The sequence below is a fragment of the Chelon labrosus genome, assembly GCF_963514085.1.
Source record: "Chelon labrosus genome assembly, chromosome: 12".
Taxonomy (NCBI): Eukaryota; Metazoa; Chordata; class Actinopteri; order Mugiliformes; family Mugilidae; genus Chelon; species Chelon labrosus.
The window spans coordinates 15,460,275-15,472,176 of NC_140345.1; the positions used below are offsets into that span (position 1 = coordinate 15,460,275).

Genomic DNA, 11,902 nt, shown 5'->3' on the forward strand with positions numbered 1-11,902 from the left:
CACACTTCTAATTTATGACTGACTCACTGACTTTTATGATGTCTTGAAAGCTTAAACACAGACTCTCCCTTTAAATTGGGCTTTAATAAGCTGGACAGAAATAAATGTCTTTTTTTAATACTGCCTGTAAATATACTCTGTATATAGTGACTTACAGCATTTCACTGACCCACATGAAGCACTGGCATACTTTTACTGCTGCTGCATTAGATCAAACAGCAACCATTTCCTTTTTCACACAATTTCCCCAAATACAAAGCAACATATTTGCTGCCTGAGGAAATGTAAAATAATACATCGCATTGCTAAGCAGCACCTTTGTAATAATGGTCCTGCAGGGTCGCACAGAAAACCACAAGTCAGCACAGAGAAGGTCAGACCTGCAACGCGAAGCACTTTTTTCTCTCTCATCATCCAGATTAGGAAACGAAATAAATTACCGATATTAAATTTCCAACGCTTGCACGTCAGAGGCCCGGCGTCACATCCTGAAGTCGTACTGGTGTGAAGGTGCTAGGGGTCTGATCAGGCTGCATACCAGATGATGTCCAACACATCGGAGGCCGCTCCGTCACTGCCTGCTGGGTTTTTTAACGTTCATCCTGTCACGAGTCTTCCTCGATGTCTGAAATCACGTGTTACATATGGGGCTATGTACTGTCAGTGTACTACAAGACAGATTTTAAAAGACTGATTTCACAGTGTATCAAAGGAGATGGTGCTTGCATGGGGATACAGTTTCACTTTTAAAAATTTAAATATACAGTTCTGCTGCTTAGTTGTAAGACTTGTCTGGTCCCTGTAGATTGCATCACATAGCAACATGCTTGTTTATTGTTTTTATATCGTAGCTGTGAAGGAAGTGGATGAAAGATTAAAAAGAAATGTAACTGTCTTTAAAGGTTTATGTAAATTTAACCTAATGAGAGGCGTGCATGTGTGCGTGCCAGCGTGTCTGTCAATGGAACATGATCGCCTGGCTTCTTTGAATCTTTACCTTCAAGGAATAAATAAATAAATAAACCTCCTCGGCGCGTCCGCTTAAGGTTCATGCCCCAACATGTGAACGTTAGCAGACTCTAAAAGTACATTTGTACCTTAGGTGTGCAGTGGGTGTGTCCTGGGTGTGTGCATACCTCTGTAGCACAGATGGAATATGACAGATACGAGATTGGCGTGGCTGAAAGGCGGACACATAACAAGCATTTTGAAAACTCACAGTTTCATACACTAATGTGGGCTTTTTCTTAGCGGTGACGTCTCCTTTATATAAGAGAGGAAGCGTTTTTAGTCCCGCAGTGTGTGCAGGAGCCAGATTAAGGTCATGGTAGAAACTAAATACGACCCTTATTTATTTGGAAGGATGCAACATTAATAAAAAAGTGGTTTTATTGTAATAAACCTGCACTGACTAACCTCTTAGATTTATGAATTATGTCACTGTCTACAAGGCTGTAGTTTTTTATGTACACATTTATATTCAATGGATTTGAGTTTCCTCGAGACAAATTTCCTCAAAGTCCTGCAGTACACGCCAGGCTGTTCCTCCTGAAAGTCACTACACAATCCTTGCATTCGAGACAGAGATTACTGAAGATGGCTAACGCGCCGTGTCCGTGATTGACAGTAGATAAATAAAGGGAAGTATCTGTGAAACCAGAGCAAGGTCGAGGAATGTATTCTACACACAGAGCGGAACAACATTTATGAGATGCTTTCAGTCGTATGCCATGGTGGTGCTTGATGTGGGTGGATCTACTTAAGTTGCTTTCTCTAAAACAAACAACAGAAACCACACACAGAGAGCAGGGAACGACAGGTTCAACACTGCAGACTGCACACGCTCAGGTGGTGGACAGAGTTAAGGCACCGGTAGAGAAGATGCTGCGCGGCCTTGTGTTCCTCTTCCTCTTTGTCTCTCCAGGTATGGAAGCTGAAAATTGCTGGTGCTGTAGATTGATGGTCTTGGAAGTAATTGCACATATGGGGTGACGGAGTTATAACTTCAGTCAATTTGAGGGTGAATGGTAAGGGGTAAATCAACGAGCAAAACTGATTGTAGCTGTTAATCGTTACTGGTTTCTGGTGATCAAATTCAAACTTTTTGCTGAAATTCAAAGTTTGAACTCAAATGAAACCATTTTTTTTTCTAAAATCACATGCTAATTTTTATTTATTTCTTTTTCTTTTTGTTGCATAGAATTACTTTAACTACAGATAATGTCACATTTATTTAAAAATAACCAACAAATCGCCAAAAATACAATAAGGGGTTTTTGGCACAAAGGCTGATTGAGTTGCTGAAGGACAAATTTAACAGTGAGAGTATTACTCTATTTATCTTGATTAATAATTAACTCGACTCCGGGGTTTGGGTTCATTTTAAAACCTCCAGAGTCCTTTGTAATTTATTTCCACTGCACATTATTACATTAAGACTCAAACTCTGTCCCTAACATTAACTTTTGGCTTTGGGTTTCTCACATACAGTGTATTCCACAACCTATGCTGTGTTGTTATCTTTGTATTGACCTCATCAGAATAACCATGATTACGTTGCGCTGTTATATTGTGCTGTGCAGCTACTTACAAAAAAGAGTTTAAAAAAATTAGAAATCAAACACGTGGTAAAAAGGCAACAAGTGTGAATTTTAATTTTAAAAGGCGGTGTGAGTAAGAATCTGATGTACAACACTGAGTATGTAGTTGTGTGTTTACTGTAATGTTTCGGTCTGGTGACATAAGAGAGCAGAACAATAAACTCTGAAAGGGAGGAACAACATGCAGCTGCCTTTACCTTTATAATTAAATAAAGCACACCAGACAAGTTTGTCATGGGGAGTAGCTCTCTTTCTATTATTGGGACTTTAAATTTTTTCCCTGTGAGTTTATGGTTGAACGTGAACAAGATGAACAAGGTTTCTGCTGCTTCTCTCCTTCTGTCTAAGCACCAAGACGGACCGAAAGAATCTTTCCAACCCACGTTTATACATAAAAAAAAAGCATTTTAATTGGTGAATTCCTCAAAGACTGACAAGATTTAGCAGATCGCATTCCATTCATGCTCCTTCTATTAAAGCCAAGTCGGTCTTGTAAATCAAACAAGATTCTCAAATTCTCCGAGACCAAACCAGGACAGCCGTGAGTACAAATGTAGAGACTTAAAACAAAATGAACAGGCGGACTATATCACAATAGATCCTGCTCCCCTCCGTCAGATTTAACCATCATTATCATTATTAAACAGCAATAATGTTATATTAATCTTGGTTCAGGCCTCTGAACTTGCTCCTTTAGATGTGTTTCTTTTACAGCATGGAGTTAACCTTATGTTTCAGCCTGACAGTTGTTTTGTCTTGTTCCTCACACGGTCATAGTGCTGTCACTGGAGTGCTATGTGTGCAGTTCCACCTCCACCAACGAAGAATGCAACATGGGCACACAGGAGTGTCAGGTGCCGCTCGACACGTGCATGACAATCGTCGACACATTTGGTAACTATGCAGTATATCAGATCTCTGCCTGAGAACACCCTAAAGTCACTTTATTTATTTAATCTGGTTGAGATCACTGAAGGAAACCTCAGTAACCATCTATCTATCTATGTGTGTGTGTTGTTCAGGTTCATCAAAAGCCATCGTGAAGCAGTGTGCCAGTCGGGCCACGTGCTCGGGGGCTGCCTCCACCGCCTCAGTCGACTCCAGCGGAAACGGAAACGCCGTCACCTGCTGCAGCAGCTCCAACTACTGCAACTACAACGGGGCAGACTCCGTTCGGGTACACTCCACACTGCTGATTCTGACTGCTGCCGTTTCGCTGCTGCTGTCACGCTGAAGTCAGCTGGGTGTACCAACGCTGTCACCTGAAACTAAAAGCTCCTCTGATCCTGATCTGTATCAATGTACCGTCTCTAATCTCTCTCTAGTATTATGTAATATAATCATGTTGTAAATACTGTCCTAACTACTGGACACTGTTAAAGTATAATTATACATACATATATTTATAATATTAAGATGAATTATTGTATCATAAAGTTCATAGACACTGTACTGTGACTTTGAGTCTTACTGTTCTAGCAATTATGTCTAATTTTAGGTGGGAAAGAGGAAAGGAGTTTTTATTTTGGTATTTTGGCATTACGCGTTAGTATTGTGTCAGTATAAAGAAAAAAGAGAGCCAAACACGGCTGTTATTTAGTAAATGGGTTTGTGTGTTGTCAAGAGGAATATAAAGTAGTGGTTGGCCTCTAACAGCCAATGTATACCTGGTACAAAATGTTTTCCAGCGCTCTTTTATCCCAATTTGTGTGGTCAACAATCTATAGTAAACTTAAATAAGAGAGTGAAGGACGTACACACTATGTACCGTATGTATGAGTGCAATGACGTGTTGTACAATTAAAATGTAAAGCTTTTATCTTGAAGGAAATGTTTCTGTTTTCCCCGATTTAGAGAAAGATCCTTTTCCTACCGAGAGTGGATAATTAAGTGTTTTTCTATTTGAGTTTTTTTTTAAGAAAACAAAATACACCTCCCATCTTTATTTAATAAAAACTTTTTTTTAAATCTTAACTTTGTCAGATTTCTAGTCATTGCTGCCTTTTCAGGACAGTGATTGTGATGCACACAGATTTTCCTGTGAAGGTATCTGTGGTATCTGGCACTAAGACTTTTACCAGCAAGTCCTAGAAGCTGTAAGGTGGAGCTGCCATTTATCTGGCTTGTTTAGCTAGCTAGCTGGCTGGCTGGCTGGCTGGCTGGATGGATAGATTCTTTATTAATCCTAAACTGGGAATTTTGATTTGTCCAGCACATCCCACAGATGCACAGTTGGCTAGAGATCTGGGGACTTTGCAGGCCAAGTCATCACCTTGACCATTTTTTCTTTATGCCACTTTTTTTTGTTTTGATCTCATGGTTTAATTCATGTTGACCTCAGTAGAATTAGTTTAAGCTGCAGCTCTAGCACCCTCTGGTGGTTGGTAGTAGACTGGCTTCCTAAACATCAGTAAAGGGATTAAATACAAGCATGTTTACCTTCAGGGCAGTTTAAGGAAACTGAAACCTGAGATTTCTCTTCCACGGCTCAAAAAATAAAAAAGATTCAACAGCACATAGAACCAACAAGACTGTGTTTTATTACAACACATCTACTGAACCTGCATATTTTCATATATTTCCTTAAAAAAAGAAAAAAGAAAAAAACAAAGTAACTGCTGAACACTGCTACTGATGCAACTCTTGTAACAGGAGACAACTTTACAAAAGTGAACCAGTGGGAAATGTGAAATGACCGTTTTCAGAAACTGCACCGAGCCAGTTTGTTTCCTATTTAATACATTTTTAAAATGTGCGTCTGGTTTTGTGGCTCTGCTCCGTCTAATTTCAACAGAAATTAAAATGAATTATGATGAGCAGTCAAACAAGGAGAGGAAAAACACGAACGTAATGAACTGAGAAAGGAATTAGTTGCCTCAAAGAACTAGTCTTTTATAATTTAAAAGTTTCAATGGATCAGCTGAGGGGTTCAGTGCTCAAGAACACTTAGGTGAACCTGCATGCCTCTCCTTTCTGGTGATTTCTGTGTGTGCACTGCTTTATGCACCAGACGTAGTAAAAGTAGAGCATTGTGAAAATTTAGATGCAAGTCACTTCAGCTGGTTACTAATAAGTCCATCACACAGCATGAATGATTTGGTGGAGACACCTTGTAGTGAGTCATTCTGTTTCTTGGCACTCGTTTTATCCCAAAACTTCAAGTTTTCAGCCCTTGTTTCTTCTGGTGTGCTGTCATTCATCAACTCTGCTCAGCGAAGAGCCTTCAGAAAATCTAAAAGAAAGACACAACTGCTAACCCGTGACAGTCCTTGAGTCTTGAGAGTCACGTTGAATTCTCCGGCTCATGAGCCGCCACAGACAGGCTGCTTTCCGAGGGCCCTTCCTCTTCTTCTTTAAGGCTGAGTCGAGGTCTCTTGGACGGTCTCTTTACTACTGTTGGCTGTAGGAACAGTATGGGACTGTCCAAGGGAAAGGTGAGGGTGCAGACACCACAATCTCTGCTGGGCACTCTCACCTGGGTACCTGCAAAATATAAAGATAAGAGAAAATATAATCCTGACAGTCTTGTCTAGTTTACAGCAGCTATATAAATGGTTACAGAATTGGCAATGAAAATAATTTCACACGTGACTAGATGATATATAGGACTCCAAACCTGTACTTCTGAAGGCATTCTGCAGAGTTTTTATGGATAGCTGTGTGCCGACAGTTCTCGTCTGTGGTCTCGTCTCCAGTTTCGTCTCTGGAGAATCAGTCTGGGAGGCGACGTGTCTCACAGTTGGCAACACAGGGCAAACACTTCCACCACTGGCCTAAAAAGTGACAAACAACGGCAACACTTAAGTCATTTCAATCAACAAACTATAATTATGACATATTTATTCAGTTTATTCCGTCACTGAATGGAAAGCCAGGCAAACTCGGATTCCTGTAAAAATAACAGCAAACCTATGCAGGAAAGTGTTTTAATGCAGTGAAATAATCCAAATGATTGGAGACGTTCTGATTTCAGTAAGAAGTAAGAGTGTCACAGAAGAAGAATCCATTGAAAATGTTAAACAATCTGGAAAGAAAATGGTTTTAAGCATATTTCAATGTATTTCAGGGGTATCTTTTTTTGTATTTGCCCACAGACTGCACTCAGCCATCGTCAACGTGACAGTAGTCTACAAAACAATTAAGATAATATACAAGATCAAAGCCTTTTTGAACTGCTACCATCTGGTAGACGGTTCAGAACACTGAAGGCCAGAACCAATAGACTGAGAAATGGCCATAATCGCACTGAACAACTCAGCCATAAAGAAATAATAATGTGAATTCACACAATAATTCTCACACCAATGTGCAACACATCTGTGCAATAATTTCTTATGTGCAAACGTGTAATAGCTTCATATGTGCAATAATTTCTCACAACAATGTGCAACAAAAAACAATGGCAATAATTTCATGTGACATGCAATAACAGTTGACTTATTATTATGTGTGAATGTGATTGTTATGTCATGTTAGTGTTTTATAGTTTGTACATTTTTATTCTAGTTTTTACATTTCCTTTACTTTTTTTTAAAATTATTATTTATTCCAGTTCTTCTACAGCAGAACTGGAAGGGGAGACCTTAGGTCACCTTGATTTCACTGTACTTGTACAATGACAATGAAGACATTCTATTATATTCTATTTAAACGGGGATTCACTGTGTCTACTTCTCTGCCATCTCCAAAGGCAACACAAAAACATTTGTCATAAAACATGTTCAAAAGCGTCCGATTTACTCTGTTTCACATAATCAGGAACTTTAAAATAATGCCGCGCTGCCTTGTCGAGTCATTTTGGCCACTTTCAGCCTCCGTACCGTAACACAAGAAGAAGACGCACAACAAAAATATCGCGACAAGCTTGACAAACAGTTGCCAAATTGGCAGTCTTTTAATTCAGTCCATCTTCACACTTGACTATTGTTGAATGACGTGAGATACAGCAACACAACTAGGGTCAGTCAGAGCCCGTCTACGGAGAACCTTCCCACTCTCTATTAAGTCCCATTGTAACGAATTTTGGTTGCAGTTCCACCAGATTTCCACTGGGGGCGATCGCCATGAGTGCAACATGAATGGGAGTCTATGGAGCTAAACGGCTAAATGTGTCTCTTTCACCCGATTGTCGTTGAGAAATCTCAGATTTGATTGTAGGTTTTGCAAGTTCAACATGGGTTATAGGTCAAAAGTTGAATGAACGAGAACTTATGTCCTTTCGTTTTCTTACAGGTTGAGTTGTTGTTGCCCATAACACGCTAGCATTGTGCTAATGAACGCTGATTGGTCAGTGAAGGACTGATTACGACCAGATCCCGCTTGACGGCATCGTGGCATCCGAAGCGGGACCAGAATGTTAAGGCGGACTTTTTCGCCCAAGTTTTTTTTTTTCCGGCCCGGTCTTTTAAAACAACGAAACAGAAACTCTTCTAGCACGATTATTTACCCGTGTCAGCTGTGTTGTCCATGCCTCGAGAGAAAAGAAAGTGCAGAGCGCGAAAGCACCAAAGCAGTGACTGAAGGATTGCCGTAAAGCAGTATCTGGTCGTACGATGTGTATGACGTCATTGACATTTTAAAATACTTTTTAAAGCAAATAAGTGACTCTAAAAAAATCTAACACCCAGCAGTGTGTAATTTCTTTGCATCTCCTTTCAAATTCAATATTTAAATTACTGCACAAAAAATTATATCCTGAGAAAAGTGGATTTTGAGGGGTACTGCTCCATAGACCTCCATTCATTCCGCACTCGTCCTGAGAGCGCCCTCATATGGAACCAGAGTGGAACTGCAACCAGTTCAGAAGCCGGAAGTTCAGTGAGAGTGGAAGTTCTCCCCTTACTAGACATTCTCTGAGTCAGTGTAGCCTGGTCGTTACCATCCTACGTTTCCGCCCAAAATTTGATTTCAGTCTCGCACGGATGCACTTCCGCGGTTCGATGTGTAACCGCGCCAATCAGCGAACAGTTGAGTGATGACGCGGAACTCGCCCGCCGAGTTGCCTGTAGTCCAGCGAAGCTTGTAGTTCAACAGCATAGCAACAATGGCGACGGAGGAAGAGACGCTAGAAGCACGCGTGAAACCGGACAATTCCATTTGGCTACTGATCACGACAGGTATAAGGACATTTTAGGCTTACATGAAGCCACATTTGTAAACCCACCTCAGCCACACTGGTCCGTGCTGGTGGCTCTGTGGACCTTCTTGACTTTTTGGGAGTTTTGACGGGTGTATCTCGGTCCCTCTTGTCCGCCGAGGTAGCAGCTTCCTCGGGCGCCTCCTGTTTTTTCCACTCGCAAAACTTATCCACGTCGAGCTCAAACTTCTTACTCCAAACGAAGCATTTGCGACAAACGCGAACCGATCGCAGAGGGGTGTTGTCAATAACTAAACCTAAACGCACAAGCGTACGGCGTGCATCGGTACTTCTCATGTTTTCCATTTCAAATAAACGTTTGCTGTTGCTTATTTTCCCCCCTATTCTCAAATTACCTTTACAAAATCGGCACATGTCATTAACAGCCATTATCTTGAAGAGTCATTGCCACCACGATCCCAAAACCGGTGCAAACTAGCCAGCGGTCTGTTTACTACTGAGAGCGGAAGTGGGGAAGCGCAAGAGCCTGAACTCCGGCGCACAATATACGTCATCACCAAACGATGCTGATTGGTTGAGGGAACTACATTGTGCCAGACTCCGTGAGAGACCGAAATCAAATATTGGGCGGAAACGTAGGATGGTAACGACCAGGCTAGGGTCAGTGTGGCCCACGGCTAGTTGCAAAAACCAAATAACCTTAGCTAAACAACTTAGCTGAGGCCTGCAGCTAAACACAGAGTGTACACATCGGCGGCTCCAATAGCTGCTACCTTATTTGTCCACGGCTGATAAAACATACTCACAGCCTGTGGACCTGAATCTCCTCCTGACTGCCGCAACAAAGTAGGGACAGCCCCGTCTTTCAGGACTAGCCGTCGCGAAAAGCCAGCACTGAACTGAGCCCGGTTCAGGAAGCAGTCCCCGGTAAAATGAAGGGAGCACAATAAAAGGCTGGGGTTGTACTGTGAAGTGTCGGGAACGGTGGTGAAGATGAAAACTAACCACCGGTTCTTCACCTCGTCTTCCTTTGGGAGAGCATAAAGAGGAAACCTGCGTTCACACCTCAGAAAACAGCGTCTTCTCGACATAACGACACCACGAGATCAAACTCTTACCGATGTAATGACAAAAAAACAAAACAAAACAAAAAAAAGAGTGCGGTCCCTTTAAGGCTGGGTTGCCAGGTTGGTGAGATGATGTCCAACCGTTAAATAAATTAATGAACACATACACAATTCAGTAATATCTCCCTCCCACAAATATATTCCTTTAGGTCCATAACATTTCATGTGAAAGATCTGAAAGTATTAATATTCTTGATTACGGTCGAATTTAACGTGTTATACTTTTTCATGCACTTGTACCGTAATTACAGGAGGAGACGCGCAAATATATCCAAACGGTAACTGGCCGACTGATTATCAACTAGTCAGTCGGGGTATTACAGCTTTTCAGTCCAACTCCACGCGTTAAAAGGGTTTGAGCTTAAGATAAATTAATTTAAAAGACAAAATGGGCCAACGTGTGATTAGTAAAGCAATGCAATGAGAGCTAATCGGTTAGCCGGGGCCTACGGTGGACGGTGACTGGACGCCCATGAGCAGCGCATTCGTTTTTATTTCCAAAACCACTTCCTCCACAACCACTTTAATATAGTTAGTTATCCAAAAGTGAACGTGCATTACTTACTGCAGAAGGAGATGCACCAACAGTGTACATAGAAGGGATTGCGTTTTCTGTAAGCACCAGGTAGCTCGCCATTCCTGCAGTGTACATGGCCAAATTGTCGAAAGCGTCCTCTGAAAAATGCCTGTCGCACAGCCGCGAGTTTGTGCAAAGCCCCCCTTCTTCGAAATGTGTGAATTCCAGCCATTTTCTCCTTAACCAGGGGTTAAGAGGAAAGGGGAAAAGATTACGGAAGTTAGAACAACCGAAAACACAGCGACGACCCATAACGGAAGTGACGAAATTAATGTCGTTCCATGAACAGAGGGTCGAAGCCCGGCCCCTTCCGGTGGACCACTACTTTGGTGACCACTCTGGTGTCATTTTACTAGATCCTGATTATACCGGAGTATCCACCACAATAGTAGTGTTCAGTGAGTGCAGAGAACACTATAGATGAGGTTAAGTATTTGTTTGAGCCACAGTATCGGTCTGAAGAGATGCAGCGGAGAGAGGCTGAGGCTGCAGCTGCATTAGTCTCACAAGGAGACCATCCACAAATGGATTCTTTGCTACCATTGCTCTCTTCTGCCAGCAGGAGTGGAATTTTTCGTCTGCATTAACCTTCAGTGCAGAACAACCGTCTCTGGAGACAGCCCAAAAGGAGACCCTGTGCTGCAGCGGCAGCTGTAGCCAGTTTTGTGGTCGATATAGTTCGCTTGCTGATCATAGTCCTAATTGCTTCTGCTTCTGTGTCATGTGCTCCACCACAGTGAAGTTAGTTTAAGGTTAAATATTCAGCAGACAATCACTTAAGATCCACTGTCGTCATCTTGTTATTCAGGTTCACTCAGTGTTGGCAGCAAGAGGCCGGTTAACTCACCGCCGAGCCCTCACTTTTAATAACACAAAACTAACTTTGTTGTAAAACCTTTGTACCGACTTGCCCATATTAGTGTAAATTATGCTAAAAACATATATCCTAAATCGAAATCTTGTAATAGCACAGCATTTTTCTCCATAGGTTCAAGGACATGTGAGCCTGTGACTCTGAATCAATGCCAAATTTTATTATTACACAGGACACAGGATATTACTATATGTGAAAAATCTTTTTTTAGTAGTTTTCAAGGCATGCGATCCAGCGACTGAAAAACCAATGTCAAACTGTATTACTATCATGGACACATAAGACACAGGTGTTTTTATTTAATCTTACAAGAATATTTCTTTTTAATATCTAAATTTAACAGTTTGTTTGAATAGCTTTCATGTCATATAATTTATTACTACTACTACACAACACCTTTATTTCCATATGGGCCTTTTCCAGTTTCCTTTCTTGGTTTCTTCACATTTTGTGCTTTGTAGTACTACACAGGCATGTAGTACTAGGCAAAAGCTGAGTCTTCATTTATCTATCTATATATTTGTTTTATTTTTCTGACACACACCAGTGTGTTTATATGCCTGTACCTGATGCATCTAGGATTTGCAGAGTTAGGTCTCATGTTTCATGTCCTATTTACATGTCTTA

At 41.3% G+C, this 11,902-nt stretch overlaps 2 protein-coding genes across 3 annotated transcripts; one reads left to right on the forward strand and one right to left on the reverse strand.

The window, feature by feature from the left end:
• The first annotated feature begins 1,525 nt into the window (after positions 1-1,525).
• LOC311497690 (uncharacterized protein) lies at positions 1,526-4,565 on the forward strand. Its single transcript, XM_084558039.1, has 3 exons — positions 1,526-1,924; positions 3,378-3,494; positions 3,623-4,565. Exons 1-3 carry the CDS (start codon positions 1,726-1,728, stop codon positions 3,832-3,834), a joined length of 528 nt encoding a protein of 175 aa, XP_084414165.1. The 5' UTR covers positions 1,526-1,725; the 3' UTR covers positions 3,835-4,565.
• A 552-nt stretch (positions 4,566-5,117) lies between these two features.
• On the reverse strand, positions 5,118-11,094 carry LOC311496623 (uncharacterized protein). Of its 2 annotated transcripts, none has more exons than XM_084556521.1 (3): positions 10,390-11,094; positions 6,217-6,373; positions 5,118-6,083 (listed from the first exon to the last, which is right to left on the reverse strand). In XM_084556521.1, exons 1-3 carry the CDS (start codon positions 10,651-10,653, stop codon positions 5,884-5,886), a joined length of 621 nt encoding a protein of 206 aa, XP_084412647.1. In that variant the 5' UTR covers positions 10,654-11,094; the 3' UTR covers positions 5,118-5,883. The 2 variants fall into 2 exon arrangements, with proteins under 2 accessions (XP_084412647.1, XP_084412646.1); XM_084556520.1 differs by lacking the exon at positions 10,390-11,094 and adding an exon at positions 8,764-9,955.
• Between the last annotated feature and the right edge of the window lie 808 nt (positions 11,095-11,902).